This window comes from Antechinus flavipes, chromosome 4 (genome assembly GCF_016432865.1).
Source record: "Antechinus flavipes isolate AdamAnt ecotype Samford, QLD, Australia chromosome 4, AdamAnt_v2, whole genome shotgun sequence".
Classification (NCBI taxonomy): Eukaryota; Metazoa; Chordata; class Mammalia; order Dasyuromorphia; family Dasyuridae; genus Antechinus; species Antechinus flavipes.
The window spans coordinates 416,033,710-416,055,611 of NC_067401.1; the positions used below are offsets into that span (position 1 = coordinate 416,033,710).

The 21,902-nt window shown below is 36.3% G+C and overlaps 2 protein-coding genes across 4 annotated transcripts in view; one reads left to right on the top strand and one right to left on the bottom strand.

Moving 5' to 3' along the window:
- The first annotated feature begins 376 nt into the window (after window positions 1-376).
- On the top strand, window positions 377-21,340 carry NPHS2 (NPHS2 stomatin family member, podocin). 2 transcript variants are annotated; one of them, XM_051998858.1, is made up of 8 exons: window positions 377-698; window positions 5,087-5,190; window positions 8,912-8,984; window positions 10,559-10,641; window positions 12,835-13,038; window positions 17,099-17,154; window positions 18,979-19,057; window positions 19,288-21,340. In XM_051998858.1, exons 1-8 carry the CDS (start codon window positions 398-400, stop codon window positions 19,564-19,566), a joined length of 1,179 nt encoding a protein of 392 aa, XP_051854818.1. In that variant the 5' UTR covers window positions 377-397; the 3' UTR covers window positions 19,567-21,340. The 2 variants fall into 2 exon arrangements, with proteins under 2 accessions (XP_051854818.1, XP_051854819.1); XM_051998859.1 differs by lacking the exon at window positions 12,835-13,038.
- Window positions 21,127-21,902, bottom strand: part of AXDND1 (axonemal dynein light chain domain containing 1) — a 124,590-nt gene continuing 123,814 nt past the window's right edge. For both annotated transcript variants that reach the window (XM_051998855.1, XM_051998856.1), the window contains one exon: window positions 21,127-21,458. In XM_051998855.1, coding sequence (XP_051854815.1) covers window positions 21,361-21,458 — 98 coding nt within the window. In that variant the 3' untranslated portion in view covers window positions 21,127-21,360. The remainder of the gene's footprint in view (window positions 21,459-21,902) is intronic.

The following is a 21,902-nucleotide window of genomic DNA, read 5'->3' on the forward strand; positions in this document are numbered from 1 at the left end:
CACTTAGTAAATGTAGGAAGCAGGATTCAAGCACAAAATTTTCCTGATTCTGAGATCAGAGTTCTCTCCCCTATATCAAGCTGTCTTTCTCTTTAAGATTTTAAGCAGTTTGAAATATAATGCTGATCTCATAAAAATGATGGTATTTGAGATTATAGGCTCTGTGACCTGAGAGTGCAACAGTTCAAGAAAAATTTATTAAATCCCAGGTGTCCCATTTCACTGTTCAACAGATCTAATAACTAAGTCTGTATTTGTTGAACCTTCCCCCTCTTTACTATAACATTCACTGGTCACATGGTATGGCTGTGCAAGGGAGGATATATTTATACAGCCTGGAGCTCTCTTGGACCTACCATTCCATTGAATAGTTCTGATTGCAAAACCTATCCTAAGGATGGAGAAGAGGTCTCGAAGCTCTTCCAGGGAGGCCCATAAGCAAAACAGAAATTCTCCACCTAAGAACAAAAGAGGAAAGTCAGAGAAAAGTGAGAGAGTGAATCGCAGCCAAGATGTTGGACGGGAGAAGCAAGATTCTAAGAGGAGGAAAGGAAAGGAGGACAAGGATGAAGGGACTACCCTAGAAGTGGATAACAGGATCCAGACTTCCACCATAGTGGATGTAGATGATGTCATGGACTCCTTGGAAGATGAAGCTGAGGTGATAGCACTATTGGAAAGTGAGCAACAGGAAGAAGGTATGTGTGCAAATGGTGGGAAGTCGAGGAAGAGAAGGGATAGCTTCATTTCTCCATGTCTCCATAGTCTATCTCCATAAAAGGATAGTAGATAGTCATTAGCATTAATAAATCAGTCAAAGATCATTCTTCTAAGTTACAAGAGAGGTTCAAAAAGTGACCTACACACAATTTTCTGACTCCCTTAATATTCTTACAATCTAATTGAAAAGAAAACAAAAATATATAAGTATAAATTTAAGGGATTAAAAATAACCAACCACAGCTGGAGACTGGGGAAAGGGGACAAGAAACATGGGAAATAGGCATGGGAAAAGTTGAAAAGTAGTCTAAATAACAGAAAAGGCTTTTAACATAGTATAAAATCATTATGTTCAGCTCTTTAAGGCACAGAAGTTCTAATTAGTCCTTTTAAAAGGGAAAAGAGGAGAAATAAATTCTCAACAACAATAAAATTTTTATGGTACTGTGATATTTCAGAAAGTGTGCTACCCAAAGAAATCAAGAGAGATTTGATATCAAATACTATTTTTGATAGGGTCTTTGTGACTCTACATAGGTCTCACTTGCCTCATCTGTAGATGGATATAATAGTAGTTACCTGAAAGACTGTTGTGATGATCAAAAGAGATAATGCAAATTGTTTTAACATGAAATTGAGGAAAAAATAAAATATTATATGTTCAAAGAAAAAAAAGATAATATATGTAAAGTACTTTGCAAACTTCAAAGACTATATAAATGTCCATTATTATTTCTAAAAATTCATTAAAATTTTTTTCTAACACAGAAGGCATTTAAAAAATAGACTGCATAATAAAAAATAAAAATAGATTATATAATAAAAGATTAAAAATAGACTACACAATAAAAGCCATAATAAACAAATATTACATAGTGTGAGAAATAGACCGCAATAGTGACTGGAGTGTATGTTTGGAGTCAAGAAGACTTAGTCAAATCTTGCCTCTCATGTATACCAGCTATATAACCCTGGTTACGTTGTTAAACCTTTCTGTGTCTCCCAAGTAACTCTCTAAAACTATCAATTCCTGAGCAGCTCCTGATCTATATTGATTAGTCTAGACTATAGAAGAAGAGAGTTTCTTCACCTTATTATAATGAAACCCTAAGCCCAAAGTTAGAATCAGAATTGCTTGGGATGCATGGTCAATATATTTCAGAAGCAATACTAGAACCCAAGACTGCCTGACTATGAAACTAGCTCTTTATTCATGATACCATCTTTCTGGGATCTTAGAGCTTCCAAAAATTAAAATGAATCCTCATTTCAACAAAGATTGAGGAGTTCTAGATTATATGATGTTTAAGAGAGCTTTGAGCCCTGACATTCAGTGATTCTATTTTTTACCTTTTCAAAATTTAAAATGATCCATGTTTTTATTAAATAGGAAACAAAGAGAGAAAAGAGAGATGCATATATATATATATATATAGAGAGAGAGAGAGAGAGAGAGAGACAGAGACAGAGAGAGAGAGAGACAGAAAGAGACAGAGAGAGAGTCAGAGACAGAGAGACAGAGAGACAGAGAGAGAGTCAGAGACAGAGAGACAGAGAGGGAGGAAAGCAGGAAAAGGAAGAAATTTATCTAGTGATAAATCTTCTGGTAATTGGACTCTATTTGTGTCAGTTGGACTATAGTCCATCTCTGAGTCTGTACATGAAACATCTTGTTAAGATATGTCACAATCTCTCTTCTGTTGACATAGCTTCATAGCTTCCAAGATCCTGAGAACTCCATACCCGGATGAAACTTCAAAGTAGATTTGATAAATCTGAGTCTAAACCAACAGTTCTGAAAGTGTAGTCCTGGGACCTCTGCAGGGAATCTTAGAGGCCATTAATGTTTTCATAATAATACTAAGATGTTTTCATTTCTAATAAAGTAAGTATGGATTGATATAACCCATGTAAACAAAAATTCTTTGGGGTCCTCAATAATTTTTAAAACTAAGGGTTTCTGATACCAAAAACTTTAAAAAACTGATGCTTCTAGACTTTCATGTGCTGAGATAAAACTGTTCAGAGATTGCAAAATAGCTATCATATCCAAATGCTTTTTTAAAAAAAAGTCTTCTCCAACTTTGGCTTCCTCTTAGTAAACATTTATATGTTGTTTCTTGTGTTGGTTTTCAACGAAAGTGTCCTAAAATTCTTAGAACAGCTTTAAGTTTTAATGATTTTAGAGGGACCCTGAATAAAGGAAGAAGAAACAAGACTAATGAAATTTCTCAGGTTGAATATGTCCCTTATAATGAAAGTCAACAAATCCAGCCTAAGATAAAATGTCAGACTTGATAAAATTTGTCTAATACTTGTCTGATTTCAGTGTAACTTTTCTACTTAATTTTATACCAATCTTTTTAATGTCTATATTCTAAGCAAACTGGAAAACTCTCTATCCTCCATCTTTTGCCTTGCCTTCTCTCACCTTCTTGCCTTTTACTCATGCTGTCCAAATGGACTTTTCTCTGGCAGCCTTACTTTTTTTTTAATCTTTTTTTTTTAACATTTTATTTTTCCCAATTACATGTAAGAACAATTTTAACTTTTTTTTTTCAGATTTTGAGTTCTAAAGTCTCTCCCTCTCTCCTCTCCTCCCCTCAGAGGCTCCTGAGAGCCTCCTGCTTATTATTTTTTATAGTACAATAGTAATCCATTACAATCATATACATCCTCTCAATCATATACATTACAATCTTATACATCCTCTCAATTTCCAAATCATTGCCACTACTAAAAGAGCTACTATAAATTTTTTGTACACATAGGATCTTCTCCTTTTTGATTTTTATCTCTTTGAGATACAGACCTAAGAGAGTTATTACTGGTCATAGCCCTTTGAGTATAGTTTGCCAGCTTTCCTTTCACCATCATGAACTCTCTCCAGCTGTTTAAATCTTTCTGTCAAAAGGTATGGCACACTCTGTCAACTGTCTCTTGCTTTCCCCATCCCAACTATGAAAATGTGATCCCTTCTCCTATTTCTCATTTTACGTTTAAATGGTCCTCTCCTTTGTTCTTATGTCACTCTCTTTTGTACTGTACAACCATAGAACTAGAGGTAGAAGAAACCTTAGATATCCTCTAATCCAGTGTTTTTATTTTAAAGATAAAGAAGTTGAGGGAAATCAAGGGACTTGTCTAGATTGCTATCCAGGGCTGTCTCCAGTCATCTTGATATATATCTGGTCACTGGACCCAGATGGCTCTGGAAGGGAAAATGAGGCAGGTGACCTTGCACAGCCCTCCCTCACTGAAATCCAGTTCACTTGCATGTCAGGGCATTCCATCCCTGTTGCCATGGGCCTCTTTGAGAATGAAGCACAAATCACAATAAGTTATAGAAATAGAATTTGAACCCAAGTACTGTGAATATGCATACAGCCGCTCTGAAAAATATAATGTTCATATTCATTGTAAAACCAAAATGACAATCTGGGGAGCTACATTCAACTTCATTGGAGTTAAATTTATACATAAATTGCATTATTTATGTAATATATAAATGTATGTATTTATATACTTTGAGTTTATATAGTACTTCACCATTTTACAGAATGCTTTCTATGTAATATCCCAATATTCCCATTGTATAGATGAAGAAATGAGGGCCAGAGAAGTCAAGTATCTGGTTCTGGGATTATGGACTTTTGTATGGGTAATTCTGGAATTTGAACCCAAATCTTTTAGTCCAGTTACAGTACTCTTTTCCATCACATCATGGTATGTTTCAGTAAGAATTTCCTTAGGGATGATCTAGTCAAATCACCTTATTTTATAGGCTTGGGAACTCCTGTGGAAACCCAAATTTCTGAACCTAAATTTAGAATCCTTTCCTTTATACCACACTGCTTTCTGCTAATGGAATGCACCTTGGAGATAATCAGCTCCTGTAGTTATTTGGATATCTATATTAAATCAAGCCCTATATCTCCAGTACTATATTTACAGAGTACTTTGTGGGTTATTTTTTCTCAATAGTATTTTATTTTTCCAAACACACAAAGATAATTTTCAACATTCATTTTTGTCAGACTTTGTGTTCCAAATTTTTCTCCTGTCCTCCCTTATTTTTTCCCCTCCCCAAGACAGCAAGCAATCTGATATCGATTAACTATTGCATAATACTTTGTACACAGTGGATACTGAATAATTCTTTATTAAGTTGAGCCATTTCATTGAAGAGTAAAGTGTTCCTCCTGTATCATCAACTGACTCTTCAATGAAATGACTCTTTCACTTATGTTCTTTAGTTCATTTTGCCTCCTTTCCGGAGCTATTTCCGCTGAGAGGTCAGTCCAGTAACTGTTAGCCAGTTAGTATTGCAAATCTTTATTTGTATTTTCTTTTTCTTTTTTAAAAGGTATAAAATCATCTCATCTAGGATTCTGTGAGTGGCTTCTCATCATCTTATCTCTGATGCTCATCATTGCAACTTTCCCCTTCTCTATTTGGTTCTGCATAAAGGTGAGACCATATAAGGCCCTTTAGATTTTTTAGGAGACATTAAAAGGTCATGTGGCCCATGGTTCACATAATACAAATCAAAGATAGGGCTTAAACACGTTTATTTGACTTCAAGGCTGGCTCTTCATTCAATGGGCCAAGCTACCTTTCTAACATATTTAGGCCTTTGAAATCATTTTAGGATATATTTCACACAAAGCTTATTACTGCCTCTCTGTCCCTCCATCCACATGTATTACATTCATGCAGATTGCCTGAAAGCATAATTCTAAGAATACTTTAGAACTACATGGCACAGCTAGGGAGCTGAATTCAACCACTTTAGGGTTGTGATAATATGAAATTTAATATAGCACTAATATAAAAGTTTTGTAATAATAAGAGATTTGAAAAAGTGACTATCATAATCCTGTATGATAGGTGGAATTTAAATGAAAGTCTTTTACTCCAAGACAATACTCTTTATGGTTACATCAGACTGCCCCTCAGTGGAAAATACCTTACAGATCATCTTATCCAAATATTTCATTTTACAGGGGTAGGAAACCCTGTATTTGTCATTATTTTGTCATTTTGCAGTTGTTTCCAATTCTTTATGATCCTTTTTGGGGTTTTCTTGGCAAACAAGACTGGAGTGATTCTCCATTTCCTTTTTCAGCTCATTTTATAGAGAAGGAAATTGAAGGATAAATAACTTACTGAGAGACACACAGCTAGTAATAATCTGAGGCCAGCTTTGAACTCAGGAAGAGGAATTTTTCCTAATTCTAGGCCCATCACTCTATCCACAATGCTACGTAATGGCTCCTACATTATCCAAAGTGTCCTTAAACCTTTAAGAATATTTGGAGTTGAATGCTAGCCCATTCAAGTTCAACAAGGATGGGGAGCAGAGTAGACTCCTTCCCACCAAACAGGAGAACTTGTTGTGAAGCAGATGGACAAATTCAGGACTGAGAATAAGAATTACTCAAGTGGTTTCTATTTCCATCACAGAAACGTGAGGGGAAAAGTTAAGAGAACAAAAAGAACTGAATGTATGGATTACCTTCATTCATGTACACATATGTATATGTATATGTACATTAAAAAGGTGGTTAGGTCATCCTCCAAAAATCCATTTAGTCAACAAATATTGACAAAGGATAGTGTCATGGACACGGCACTGTTCTGAGGTCCTGTGAAGTGTACAAAGGTGTACAAGACACATCCTGACCTCAAGGAATTTACTATTTAGCAGAGAAGATTTTACCCCTTTCATCCATCCATCATTTCTCCTTTAGGGAAAGGACTCTCATCTTGTCATCTCATCTCCAGTATCTTGCACTTGATTAATGTCTGCTTAGTTGAGTTGAATTGTCAAAGAAAAGCCGAATCTCTCTGAGTGGCTTTAAAAGATCACAAGATCAGAGAATTTAGGGCTGGAAGAGACTTTGTTTATCCCACTAATTTAACTTCTTCATTTTAGAAGACACAGGTCAGACCTAGAGGAGTGAACAAGGTTTGTCCAAGGTCCTGAAGATGCTAAGAAGAAAAGGCAAGACTTGAACCCAGACCTTATGTTTTCTGTCTAGTGCTCCTTTAGGGTGTACCTTGTGAAATCTGCCAATTTCTGCCCCCCCACTACATTTTCCCGATTTATCATTGTTAGAGGTAAATTTGAATTGCTCTCAGCTATAACTATGGAGCTGGGGAAGATTAAGCATTGATAGTACTTGTAAACAATTGAGTTTTGTACCCAGTTAACAATCAATTAATCAATTAAATAAACAACTGGTTAATCTACTAAAAATCAAGTACTGTGCTAGAATCTAAGGGATACAATGATATATAACCTCAATGATATATTAACCCAAGGAATTTATGGTTGAAAGAAGGAAAGATTCCTCCTCCCTGTGGCTCTGGCATAAGGATGCTCTTCCCTAACCAAATCTCACCATCATGGCTCCTTCTGCCATTCATCTCTCCTAAGATCTTCTCCCATCCCCACAATCACTTTGCTTCAAGCTCAGATTGTGGTGCTTGCGTTAGATATCAAAGTTGCAAGCCATAATTCTTATCATTATCATTTCCCCAGTGAAAATGTAAATTAAACTCATGTATTATACAATATGTACAAATGATAGAACAAGATTTAGAATTCATAGTATCTGAGGGCAGGGTCTGATATAAAACTATAAAGTAGTTCCAGTTACTCCCTTCCCTTCCTCCTCCCAATGGCAATGCCTCTATAAATGTGTGGATTCCTAGTCTGGGTAGTTTGTATTCCATTCAAATGAAAACCCAACTGATTAGAAAAAAATTCAGAATTTTCAGGTTTTTAACAGTCTGCTTGAAGCTCTCAGCAAGAAATATGAAGTGAAATTCATATAATTAAATTTCTTTTTTGAAGTAATTTAGAAAGGCAATTGCTTTTTAGAAAAAAATATCACATATTGCATCTTGAGTAGAGGAAATATTGTGGTATAATAGAAAACAATACCAGTTCTGGAATCAAAGGTCTTAAATTAAAATTCTACCTCTTACATTTACTACCTGGATAACTTTGGACAAATCATTTAATCTTTCCAGATCTTAGTTTTCTCATCTATAAAATGGGAATCTTGAGCTAGATTGCTTTTGAGGTCTCCTCCATCTTTAGGTCAATGATTCTTTGATCCTGTTTGTTCTCTGTTCATTTAATACATTACGAGAAACTCAGACAAATCAGAAACTTATGCAAAACAGAAGTGATGGTCAATCTATTACATGCCAGAATATTACATAGCTTATTTATGATTTAACACAAAGATTGACCAAACATGTGAACCATGTTTTTGAATAATTAAGACTTATTTGGAATTTTATCCGTGAACATAATCATATTAGGTGTGATGACCACGTATTTAAAATCAGCCAGAGTCAGGAATTCAGGTTAAGGGAAAAATCTTCAATCTTTATTCTTTTTGAGATGAAGAGGGATTGCGATAGCAATATGGGCAGCTGTGACAGGAAGCCAGCCAGCAGAGGTGAAGGGGAATTGCAGGTGAAGAGGGGTCGCAATAGCAATGCGAGCAGCTGCGTCAAAAAACCAGCCAGCAGTCTCTCTTTCCCCCTTTCCACTCCCCTGCCTTCACCCACCAAAATCATCATTTCCTATACAACACATCAGGACTTGCACAAAGAGTGGGCGGGGGCCATTCTTTCTCCAAGCTTATATATTAATAGAGTATGGTCTAATTACTATTTAGCCTCATGTGCTTGGGACCTCAGTGCAGCAACTCAAGCTTCAGCCCATTACAATTAGGGATAAATCTTTTTTTTTTGGTTTCTCAAGTTCCTAAAATTTCTTAGCTATGATATGAATTCTGATACTGATGGCAGAAACCCAGGGTCTATTCCTACTTCAGACATTAGTTGTATGATCTTATATAGTCATTTAACTTGTCTGAGTTTTAGTTTTATCTGCTGCATAATGGAGCTGTTATAACGAGCTCACTCACAGGGTTATTTTAAGAATTTTGCAAACCTCAGAACTCTACATAAATATGAAAAAAAATTCCTCTATGGAAGATTGTTTCTGTGATTGTTTTAACCATCAATTTGGATGGAATGATCTCTTTCTTTGGTTTGATATGAGATTTTATATCACCAAGGCTCACATGCAAATTACAAAGCCTTTTCAAAAAGGTTTCATTCCTTTTTCTACGGTGGTTTGAACATCTTAATTTTTCACCTTCAGGTTGTGCGGGAATATGAGAGAGTCATTATATTTCGTCTGGGACATCTTCTTCCAGGAAGAGCTAGAGGTCCTGGTAAGAAATGTGCTTTTCCATAGTTTCTTCCATTTTCTCATTATACAATATAACACTTCCCTCCCAGAGTTACTTCAAGGGTCAAATAAGATGTCACACACAAAGCACTTTGTCTTGGTATTCCCCAATCCCTTTCGTGCTGTTTGTCTCTGTACTTTCTGTGCCATTCTCCCCAATCACTCTCTGTGCCTTATTTAAGTATGATTGCAGTCTCACTTCCTGCTGCCATCATGGTCTCTCCCAGTGAGTACCCAAGGAATTGGGATACTTTCCTCCTTTCATAATTTCATGAATTAATTAAGAATTTGTCTGGGGTTGTATTTTAAGCTAAGATGTAATAGACAGGGATATTGAGATATGGTGGAAAGAACACTGGTTTTGGAGACTTAAAACATGGAGTTCCAATCCCAGCTTCAGTTTCATCATCTGTAAATTGATGGGGTTTGATTAGACAATCTTTAAGGTCTTTTCCAGTTCTAAATCTTGAGAATGGCATTTAGGCCAGAAGCCTAGGAATAGGGAATAATTTTCAGGATTAAGAAGTGTCTGATTTGCACGAGCACAATTAAGGTACAACATAACAGATTCTAGGATAAAGATTATCTGCTTTTAAAGAGCTTTCCCATTGTGACTCAAGGAGGATTAGCAGATTCCTCTGAATTACAGAGTGCTGGGTAGGCTGGGATACCATCAGAGCCCTAGAAAATACCTTCTAAGTTTCAATTAGTTAATCTACCACTTAATTAAGAAGCATTAATTGAGCAGTCAACCTATAAGCACCTATTAAATACATACTATTTGCCATACACTGCCCTCCATGCTATGTTTACAAAGAATGGCAAAAAACAGTCCATGGCTTCAAGGAGCCTATATCAAAAGCTAGTTGTATACAACCTACATGCAGAGCAGATAGAGTACTCAAATGTCACATAATGCACTTTGCATCATGATTGTTGCTTTGGGGACTAATAACCACAGAGATGAGAGAGTGTTCCATTCAAGTGCCATCCCTTGACCCCAGGATTTGACACCAAATCCCTCCCACATTTTAGAAGAAGATGGTTGTTGTACCCAGTTTGCTGTCTAGGAGTTTGGACCTGAGCATCCAATAGTCTGCACAGAATGACCACTGGACAAAAGTCCTGCATTTAACCAACTTTCATCTTATATGGAAAAATGAGGGACAGCAGAGGGTTTCCAAGATGAAACCTTGGGACATGTATTCCCCCCATCACCATGCCTTATTTCTCCAAAAGAATGTAAATTCCTTGAGAGTCTGCAATGATTCACTTTTGGCATTGTATTTTCAGCAGGTAGTGTAGTGTCTATCACATGGGATGATAGATTCAGAGCTGGACAGGACCTCACAAGCCAACCACCTCCTCTTACAGTTGAAGAAATTGAGGGTCAGCAGTAGGCAATGTACCTGTCCAAGGTACACAGATGATGCTGCAGGGGGGATTTGTCTAATGTCTCTACTATTGATCAAACTGAATTGCCTATCGCTTAGTATGTAGTAGGTGCTTAATAAATGAATATTGCCTGATTGACTGAAGGACTGATTCCTGTTTTAGGCCTTTTCTTCTTTCTTCCCTGCCTGGATACCTATCACAAGGTGGATCTTCGCCTCCAAACTCTAGAGATTCCTTTCCATGAGGTAAGAAAAAGTGGCCAGTTTTACATTCTCTGCCTGTTTCCATTATTGTTTGATATTTACTATCTGATGAGAAACTTTGATGCTGAGAAAAAGCAATCAAAAACCTGCACTAATTTGCCTTCTTTTGGTTGTTTATTCCACTTAAGGATGGCGTAGTGGCCAAGTTGCTGGACTGGGAGCCTGATATCCTGGTACTGATCCTGCCTCTGGCTCCTACTGCTTCTGGGGTTGATGACAATAATTCATGCTTATATATAATATTTTAAGGATGACAAAGTGTTTTCCATATGATTTGCTTCATCTCTATTTGGGCCTCAGAGTGCTCATCTGAAAAATAAAGCAGTTGGAATGAATGTCCAAGATCTATTCCAGTCCATTATAGAATTCTCTGACAATAAGAAGAGTATATACATATATTTGATTATATATATATATATATACACACACACACATACATGTATAACAATATATAATTAGTTATGTAGAGAAACTATATATAATGATATATAGTTAGACTATATTTTTATATTAATTTTTTATTATTTTTTATTTTATATTAATTTTATATTATTTTTAATTTTATATATTTTTATGTTTTTATATTAATTTTTGAATTTTCTATGTTATTTTTAATATTTTTATATTAATATTTATTTTATATTAATTTTTAAAATATATTTTTATATTAATATATAGTTTTCAAAGCAAATCTTATTTCATTTTGTCCTCAAAGCAATCCTGATGGTACATAGTAATATTAACTTTATTTTATAGGTATAACAAAACTAAGGTAGGCACTTGTCCAGGATCATTCAGTGTCTGAGGTATAATCTGAACTCAGATCTTCCTGCCGCCAGGTCCAGAATTCTATCCACCTAAACCTATAATCCTAGTAGTTACCTGGAGATAATAGCCTGAAGTTTCCAAAGGAAATTTGATTGATAAGCATTTATCTTCCTGTCCTGAATTTGTGGTTCTTTTTTGGTTTTGTCCTCTCTTGTCTTGATGCAGGAAGTTTTATTTAAAAAAAAAAAAAACTTGGTATATGAACATATGAACATAAATATGAACATTTATAAGCAAATACAATTGTTTTTATAACAAATTTAGGGTAGTTATTTATGAATTCATTCAACAAAAACAGAATTGTGCTGGGCACTGGGGAAGACACAAAAATTTGACTTCATGAGGTTTGTTTTTGTTCTTCGGTCATGTCTGACACTTCATGACCTCCTTTGGGTTTGTTTGTTTTTTGGCAAAGATACTGGAGTGGTTTGCCTTTCCTTCTCCAGCTCATTTTAGAGATGAGGAAACTGAGGCAGACAGGGTTAAGTGGACTGCCCAGGGTCACATACTAATAAGGATCTGAGGCAACATTTGAACTCAGGTCTTCCTGACTCCAAGTCTGGCACTCTATCCACTGTGGTACCTCGTCATGCTTATAAGTGGCTAAAGTGATGACAAGTTTTAGAGAAGGTTATGAAGATTTTGTGTTCCTAGAAGAAATCTAAGTTTCTGTTAAAGCAAGGAGAGGACAAGAGTGTTGAGAGAAAAGTAAAGCACTTTGTTTATAACAGAGCAGGGTTTTCCAAAAGACAAGCCTTTAGACACCCATCGGTGAATAGTTATTTAAGCAAAGGTTGGAACAGTACAATTGGAGGAGATAGAGGGGAACAGCTTCCTAGAAGCTGGACAGCGAATTGCTCAGCAGGCAGAAATACATAAGGGGTAAGCTTGAAGCATTAGCTGATCTCCACAGTTTATCTGAATGCTGAGTGACAGCAGTCGTGCTCTCACGGACTTCTCTCACAAAACATTCTGCCGCTTGGAAGAAAGAAAAAGCATTTATTAAGCACTTAGTTTGTATGTAGGTGGCAGGCGCTATGTTAAATGCTGAGGATAAAACTGCAAGACACCCGGTCACCCCTGAAAGAGCTTGCACTCTGCTGAGTGTGGGGCTTCCAGATAGGCTGTTCCCATGTCCTTCTCAATTATGATTCCCTTTACCAAAATCAAACCAAACTCTAATATGCTCATGTTTTTAGCAGCACAGTCTGCATACAGCACTATTCACAAATACACACCCTTCATTTTGTTTCCCAGCTATACTTTCTCTACTTGAGAAAATTTCTTTTCCCCTTTTTTTGCTCTTTTCTTGCTCAAAATTGGTCATTGAAATTGATTTCTGCTCAGGTGGTGACCAAAGATATGCTAATAATGGAGATAGATGCCATCTGCTACTACAGGATGGAAAATGCCTCTCTGCTTGTAAGCAACATTGCCCAAGCGTCCAGAGCTGTCCAGTTGCTGGTACAAATCACCATGAAGCGCCTCCTGGCCCATCACTCATTCACTGAGATACTCCTAGAGAGGAAAAGCATTGCCCAAGACACTAAGGTATTTATGTAAGCTGCTGGGGAGGAAAACTGATTTGCTTAATATTCCCTTTTTTTAACAATAGCTTTTAATTTTTGAAATATATGAAAAATAATCTTCAACATTCACCCCTGGAAAACCCTGTTTTAATATTCCCTTTTGATAAAATCTTTGAGAAGCAGTGTAGGATAGAGAGCTGGCCTTCGAATCAGGAAAACCTGGATTTAATTCCTACCTGTTGACTGTGTAACCACGGGCAGATAACTTGAACTTTCAGTTCACCACAAACCACCCACTAAGGCCATACATTACAGACTAGTTGAATCAGTGAAGGGAATTTCCACACCGAGAGTTCCCCCACATCAATAAAATTGTGGGTCTAGACCCTCCAAATTAAAAGGGCAGAAATATAACATAGTGATGTATAAAGTACTATAGTGTTTCATCTGATGTTAGCATTTGGTGCTCTCTATATTATGTTTGATGAATTTTCTCACCAAATTGGATTTGAATTACTAAATCTATCCCAATTCTTACTTCTGAACTGGCTGGGACTGGGACCTTTGCAACTGATTGTTCTTTACACAGATATGAATAATTGTAAACAGACCTCATAAGCTAGTGCAGCTGTAGCGAAGACTATAGATCAGCTCCTCACCCCTGCCTGAAAGCAGTCAGATACCTACTATGTAAATCAGAAACAGGAATTTTCTGGTACTGATGATCTGATTGACTCTGGAGAATGACTACTGTATTTATACTATAAAGAAATTGGTGTAAGACTTGGTACTAAAAGGGGGACACCAGCAGGTTTAAAAATTGTGCCCTATGTGCTACTGTCCACAAGAAGTTTTGAATCTTTGCTATACCTTAATTCAGGGGTCCTCAAACTTTTTAAATAGGGGGCCAGTTCACTGTCCCTCAGACTGTTGAAGGGCCAGACTATAATAAAAACAAAAACTTTGTTTTGTGGGCCTTTAAATAAAGAAATTTCATAGCCCTGGGTGAAGGGGATAATCATCCTCAGCTGCTGCATCTGGCCCTTGGGCTGTAGTTTGAGGACCCCTGAAATTGTAAAATTATTACTTAACTGTTATGGAAAGTGGAATTTTTTTGGGAACTAAAAATATGGACATTTTACAAAATAGAACATAAAAAATAATGATCCTTCTCGTTCCTTTTGGGCATGTTGTGTCCTGGGGAGCTGCCATTCCCAGTATAAACTATGCTTATTACCCTGAAAAGCTTGACTCCTGTGGTGTAGCCATAGTTACACTGTGTGAGTGGGTTTCCCTTTGGGCGAACACCATAACCACTGATCTAAGGGAGTTTGATCTTGTCATTTGTATTCCTGAGGGAATAGGAATCTCTGTCGACAGTATCCCTGCTGGTGTCTTGTCTATGTGTGAGTGGAAAGAGAAAGTTGGGGCCTGGGCTCCTGTTGGAGGCTCCTGCCTGAGGAGGAGAACTAATCAGATTCATCTGAAAAGGCTTGCATGCCAAGGCTTGATTCAGATCCCTACCCTACCTATCATTCAAGTCTCCAACAGTGAGGGAGAGAAAGAGGATGGTTACAGAAGATAGAAGCTTCTTAGATCCGATTGTTCCTGCCCTTAAGTCTGCTTATCGTGGACTGATGATTTTAAAGCTAATATATTTAAGAGTTTAAAAGGGAAATCAGCAAGCATTTACTTAGAACAATTACATGAAAGCTAAGACTTTTTTTTCCTTTTAAGATCTACATTATTTGGGTCAAGACATTTAGATCTGAAGAGACTTAGGAACATTTAGCAAGGATAAATGTTTAATTAGGTCTCCTAAAAAATATACACTGAACACACTTTTAAGCTTAATTCCATTTTTTTTCATGAATAACTAGAGACTTTTAAAGAAATGCTAGTCCTCCTCTGGAAGATTCTACCATGATATAAAGGTTGACTATAGTCTTGATGAAAAAACTGAATCTATTGTCCAAGTATGGAAAGGCTTTAGCCACAATCACCTAAGAAACAAAGAAAAATTTAATATGGTCTGCACTTCCATATAACTGTTTCTCCTTCCCCAGTGGTAATGGTGGTATGGCATAAAATGGTACCAACTATGTTTAATAATTTTCCCATAGCTTTTCATTGAAATTAACTGAATTGTAGGTATGCTAAATGTCAGGTCTTGGCTCAATGAACTATAACTTCACCTGCCACAGGAAAATTAAACTATATAAATATTCTCTTGATAAAATCAGAAGATCAAAGGAAACTACATCTAAAAGGAAGGCTGGCTTAGAGGTTTCTCTTTGATAAGGCAAATAAATAGAGTTGTTGGAGTAATCGAGTTTAATACCCTGAAGCACTTTATTCCTGTAGTGCCAGTGATTTATCATAGCTATGTATGTGTGTTCCCCTTTGGAAATTATAACTTCATTTATAAAGTATTTACAGAGGAAGATGAAAGAAATGTATGAACAGTAATGCCAAATAAAATAGAAAAAGAGAACCAGAAACAAAAAAAAATTATAGAAAATTTAGCATTCAAATGAGATAATATTTGCAAAAGTGCTTAATACATAATAGGTACTATATAAATGATTATTCCCTGATTCACAAATGAAAATGTCAAGGTACAAATAGAAAATGAAACAAATTTGCCTTTGCTTTGACAATGCTTTGTTTTCAAAAGTACTAGACCTAGAGATTAAATATTTAGTGTGTTATTTACTATCCACATTACCTTAGGAAAGCTATTGAATCTCTTTGGGCCTCAGTTCCTTTATTTCTAGAAGAAAGGGATTAGATTAGGTAGCATTCTTTATGAACCTAAATTTCTGAGACTATGATGATCCTAAATTACATAACCCCTCTATGTCTTAGTTTCTTTATCTATAAAACAAGGGGATTAAGAGACTTCTAAGATCCCTTCCAGCACTATATCTATAATTCAACTACTCTAAAGACATCAGAATTTCTAATGCTGGAAATGACCTTAGCTATCACTTAGTTCAATCCCATTATTTATAGAGAAGAAAACTGAAACCTAAGAAGGGAGCATTAATTTTCCAAGGTGACATGACTAGTTAGGAAGAACTGGAACCTAAATGGAAACTGAAAGATGGAAATTAATAAAGAGAAAAGGATTGCAAGAAAAATAAAAAAAGATGAGAAAAGGACTATAGGAATGGAGAAATGTAAAGAATAAAAAGTCTAATTTTCAGTGTTAATAAATGTTTATCAATTGTTTCATTGTTGAATAAAGTAGGGAAAGCAAAAGTGGGGAAGAGGACATAAAAAGGATAGATTAGGAAATAGAACTGAGGAATCAATCTAACTACCATGGTACCTGGCAAACAGTCGGTGCTGGATATATGCTTATTAAATAAACGAAGGAATGCAAAATAGTGAGAACTTAAGACATTATCAAATTCCAAAGTGGTGCTCACCTTGAGCTAGTAACAGGAGTCCTTTTTGAAAACTTAACCAATAAAATCTGTAATATAAATACAAAAAAAGAAAAGAGAAAAAGACAATGCTCCAGACCCACATATAAGAAAATCTCTATACTTCATGGTACTGGACCAATGTCCAATTTATCAGGCAGAAGAAACTCATTCATTTCTTCAGACATAGAGTAAAAACAACCAATCACTCCCTTTATCATAGGAATAACTGAGTGGGAAAGAGATAGAAATGACTGATAAAAACTGGAGCCACCTTTCTAGTGCCTCTTTAAGGGGAAAAAAAATGTTGACTTCTCTGGCAACACAATTAAGTAAATGATAACATTAAAAGAACAAGTAAGTATTCTACTTTCCTATCTTTTTGCATGACTGATTTCTAATTTCCTTTTAAGAGAAAGGTACTTTTTTCTAGAATATCTAAAAGGGCTTAAATGGATTAGGTGAACATGGAGGGTCCCTTTGATGTCTGAAATTCTGCTCTTTTATACATAGTACCTCTAGGCACTATACATAGTATCCCATGCGCTTTCTCCCTGAGAATAGTGATCCAACCTCCTGGAGATTCACACCAATGACACCGATCATTTCCCTCCAATATAATGTAAGCTTCTTAAACTCTGCTTTTTACAGGTGGCTTTGGATGCAATCACTTGTCGCTGGGGAATCAAAGTAGAGCGAACAGAAATGTAGGTAGGAAGTGAACCATAAAGAAAATTATTAACATTGATCATGTTACTCTTCTCAGTCCTCATTCTCTTTAAACTTTTTATAATACTTGACACTATTTGCCACATTCTTGCTATTCTCTATTTTTGGTCAGAGGGGAGACTTATTAATTGGTGTAGGGACCTCTAGGTAAGAAAACTTCCTCCAGCAATCCAAATCAGCAGCTATTCTACAACTTATGTGTACATCTACATACACATAGATATATATATGTACATATACCTTACCTGGAGATCTGGTTTCTGGTGATCAGCCTCTCTGGGTTTAAATGGGTTGGCCTGGGATGACATTTCATTTTTGGATCCTTCCAGGTTGGTAGGATCTAATTGGTAGCTAAAGTTCTTTGCTGGATAAATCTTGGAAAAGTCTAGGCACTCCACACCACATCAGAGTTGTGCTTTTGATGGAGGAAATATTTTTTAACATTAATTTATGTATTGTTTCACCACTAAAGATATTTTGGCTTAGCAGAAAGAGTGATGGAGATAGAGTCAGTGGACTTAGCTTTTAAAAATAAATTTTGATATCTTTTTTCACATCATCTAGATTTCTCTCTATAACTCTTCACTATAACATCCCAGAGAACTATCCTCAAAACAACAATTTTTTTTAAAAAGCAGAGGAGAAAAAATAAGGAAAATTAATCAGTACCCCTCCAAAAAATTAACATTACATGTAATGTTCCATGCCAGAAGAAAGAAGTATCTTCTCTTATATCCTTGGGTCAAGCTTGTTCTTTTTAACTTTGAAACATTTGTATTCAATTGTATAGTTTTTTTCTTTGCATTTAATTTTTTTAGTTGCTGTATATATGAATAGTAGGGAGGGCTTATTTCACTTTGCATGAATTCATCTCAATCTTTCCATTCTTCTCAGTATTTGGTGAAATTTAGGTTTTCTTTCTATTTTAGAGCGCTAGTTATTAATTTTGTAACAATAGGTAATTTGCTTGACCTCTTCTAGCCTTCATTTCTTTATGCGGATCCCAACATTTGCATTGCCTGCTTCATAAATTCATTGTGAAGAAAAGTTTACAATGTGTAAGGCCATGTTATCAGTATCATAAGTGATTCAGTTTCAGACTTAAGAGCTTAGATTACAACACAAAATTTCTCAATTTCTCGTTCAGGAAGATTATATTCAGTATAATTTACCTGCCTTCCAGAAATGGTATGAGGAAAGCACATTGTCAGCTTTTAAAAATTATAGGTATAAGCTATTATTACAACCTCTTCAAAGCAGTGTATAAGGGTAAGACATTGGTTCTGCATTCATATGACTTGGATTCAGACCCTGCTTCCAACATGATATGTGTGACTTTGGACAAATGACTTCACTTTCCTGGGCCTCAAGGGCCCTTATCTGAAAAATGAGATTGGAGTAGATGGCCTGTGAGGTCCCTTCTAGCCCTAGACCTAAAATTCTCTGATCATGTTCTTTTTAGGGAGAAATTCAGGATTCATAAAAACATTGTATTAAATACAAAGAATTCAGGTAAGAGTCCTCGAGCAAATAGCTGCCATTTAGAAAAGGATTTCAAATTAAATAAAGCCATCATCAATGAACCAAATTGGAGATAATATGCTATTCCAGTTTTCCAAAATTGGAAAAAAAAAAAACCAGTGGTAATGAGGATCTGTACTAGGTGGTAGTAGCCGGATCAGAGCCTTCGTTTCCCATTATTTTTCTGGTTGGTCTTTACATTTTTGAATAATTTAAAAAAATCATTGTTACCCAGAAGTCCCTGCCCTCCCACTTCAAGGCCACTGTTTTTTCTTTTGCAGTAAAGACATAAGATTGCCCACAGGCCTCCAGCAGTCCCTGGCTGTGGAAGCTGAAGCTCAAAGACAGGCCAAAGTGAGGGTAAGCCATCACTGAGCCCCGATGCCCTTGGCTTCTGCCTGCGAGGCGGCTCCCAGCTTCTTTCAGCCAGGCAGGGGATCCTGTAAGACTAGGAGCCTTGGGACAGTTTCACCACCAGCGTTAAGAATTCGCTGCTTGAGAGTCAGGACACATGGTGTGAGGGAAGGGACAGTGACTGACCCCCTCACAAATCCTGAAAATGGGAGCTCACTTCCTCCTCTGTCTCCTAGATGATTGCTGCTGAAGGGGAGAAGGCTGCCTCTGAGTCCCTGAGGATGGCAGCTGAGATACTGTCGGGAAGTCCAGCCGCTGTCCAACTTCGCTATCTCCACACCCTTCAGTCCTTGTCTACAGAGAAGCCATCCACTGTCGTCTTACCTTTACCTTTTGATCTCATGAATCTTTTACCTTCTGCTGGCAGCAGAATGCAAGGAAGTCTCCCCTTACCAAATCCTCCCAGGACTGCAGGGACACAGGATCCCTCAAAAAAAGATTCTCCCATGTTGTAAGACCCCAAAAGGACATGAGGTCCTGCAGTACCAAAGGATGCCAAATATAGTTATTTGTTTTAGCGCTCTTGTAGTTTGCACTCATTTTGGTCACCACCATTTGGTCAATAGAATGATAGGTACTCTCTTGGAGTGAAAAACCTATGTCATTTCCTACATTAGTAACATGTTAATCTTCCCATTGTGATTTGGCTTGTTAAAAAAAATCTTGCCACCTACTTAGAACAACCCTTGGGAAGGAAAGTCTAATTTTTCCTTAGGAAATATTTGTCTTAAAATAATTTTAAGCCAATGGATTTTCCCAATCATGTCACTTAAAAATTTGTTGGTTAAATCTTCATATATCATAACATTTAAAAAGCAATGTAAATTTCTTCTAGTTGGCTATAAAATTTATGTCTATTTTAAAATTTCATTTCTATGGGAAAATGTATTTTGACATATTTACAACTATCATGTGATGGAGAGTCACTGAATGTCATCTAGCAGGATAGTTATTTTTTAGCCCAAACTTGCATCTATTACATCAGCTAAGAAAACTCCAGGTCACTAGAAAATTCCATAAAACCCAAGTTTTGAAGTGATGTTTGCCATACTTACAGGTTTTTAGTCTGCAATATTAGTTTGCTGCATAGAAATTGAGATGAATACCTGTCATTATATTTGGGTGGAACTTTTGCAAATAAACTGGTAGCAAACAGCAAGAAAAGGGAGAATGGACCAAAGATTGGAAATGCTTGATCTCTCCTGATCCTACTGGTTCCCTTGTCTCTAGAGGCGTGAATGTTCTTCTCCCCTTTTCTACTTCATTTTTATGTGTTCCCTTCTTCCCCTAAAATGTAATCTTTGAAAACAGGGACTTAGAGTAATCTAATTTTTGTGTTTCTGTATGCTAAGCACTTAGCTTACATACATACATACATACATAATACAAATGTATTATGAAAATAAATTTCATAAATAGTATTGCATCGAATCTAGTCTATATTGAAAACTTTCAGTTATATGAGCCACAGGGAATGAGGAACATTTTTCTCAATATGCAATTCACATTATTGACCAGGTGAACTTTTAGCATCATAATTTAGAATGGCATAATGGAAAATATCTTAGGAAAGAAAACTGAGATCTGGTGGAGTCAAAGGACCTCAGAGATAATGGGGTAAAATCTGAATACCAGAATTTTTTGAATAGGAGGTCTCTCTGTGATATTCCCAAGAAATGATCATTCAATTTCTGCTTGAAGTTTTCAAGGAATGGAAGTGTTCATTAGTGTAAGACATTTCATTTCTCTTTGGATCACCTCTAGGCTTTTCTGGAATTTTTCTGAGCATTTCTGGAATATGCTATTTTTGACCTTTGTGTCAAGTAACCAAATTAGCCCCGCTTCTACATGGCAATCAATCAAATATTTGAAGATGGTTTTCATGTTATTACTCCTTTGCCCACCCCCATCCCCACTCAGGTCTTCTCTCCAGGTTAACCATCTCTAGTTTCTCACTTCTGGGGCAAGTTTAAAGTCACAGACCTCTATGAGGAAATAATGAAAAATCAACCCACTTTTGCACAATTCTTGTTTAATTTGGGGTCTCTCTGTACACTAAGGTATTGCACTGATTCACTGCAACAGTCACTATGACTTTAAAAAGCAAAAAAGAATTCAAGCTGGCTTCCTTAGGAGTACTGTTGAATGGGAGTATGGTGTCTTGTGATGGGATTGTTGTAAATGAATTCAATGAACATAATAAGTGACAATAAAAACAAATGAAACATCTTTGTAGAAGTAAATTATCACTAGCGTTTGGATCTGGACGATGGTTTGGTAAGAGATTTACTTGGAGGATGGTGGTCCTTGTCTTTACTTGGTGTACTTGGTGACTCACGTATAGACACTGTGGGAGGAATAAAACCATAATATTTCAAATGTGCTGATAATAATAAATAAATAAATATTCTATTATATGGTGCATAAAATAACAAATCATTCTCAAAGAACTAATCCCTACTAATATGATAGCCCCATAACCTTCCCCAAAACATTTGCAAAGAAGAATCCTGATAACAAATGAATTAGATGATTATTAGGGATATTGAATATCTAAATGGTTAAACTTCAGGCAGTATGGGAAAAACATTTGGGGCAGCTTGACTGTCCCAGGACAGTATTGCTGTTCTTGGAAATCTACTTCCTGATTTCAGGATTCTCATCTATCCCTTCCTGCCTCAATTTTTTTTCTCCTTCCTGTTTGAATCAGCAGATTTTCTTTCAATCTGTCTCTCTGTTAATAGCTGAAAGTGTCTGCTTTTGCTGGGGAGTAGATAGATATAAGAAGGGA

Excerpts from the sequence above, each read along its gene's own strand:
- NPHS2 (XM_051998858.1), top strand. The coding sequence starts at position 398 with ATGGAGAAGAGGTCTCGAAGCTCTTCCAGGGAGGCCCATAAGCAAAAC. Across the intron at positions 699-5,086 it reads AAGTGAGCAACAGGAAGAAG|GTATAAAATCATCTCATCTA; the intron begins GTATGTGTGCAA and ends CTTTTTTAAAAG. Across the intron at positions 5,191-8,911 it reads CTATTTGGTTCTGCATAAAG|GTTGTGCGGGAATATGAGAG; the intron begins GTGAGACCATAT and ends TTTCACCTTCAG.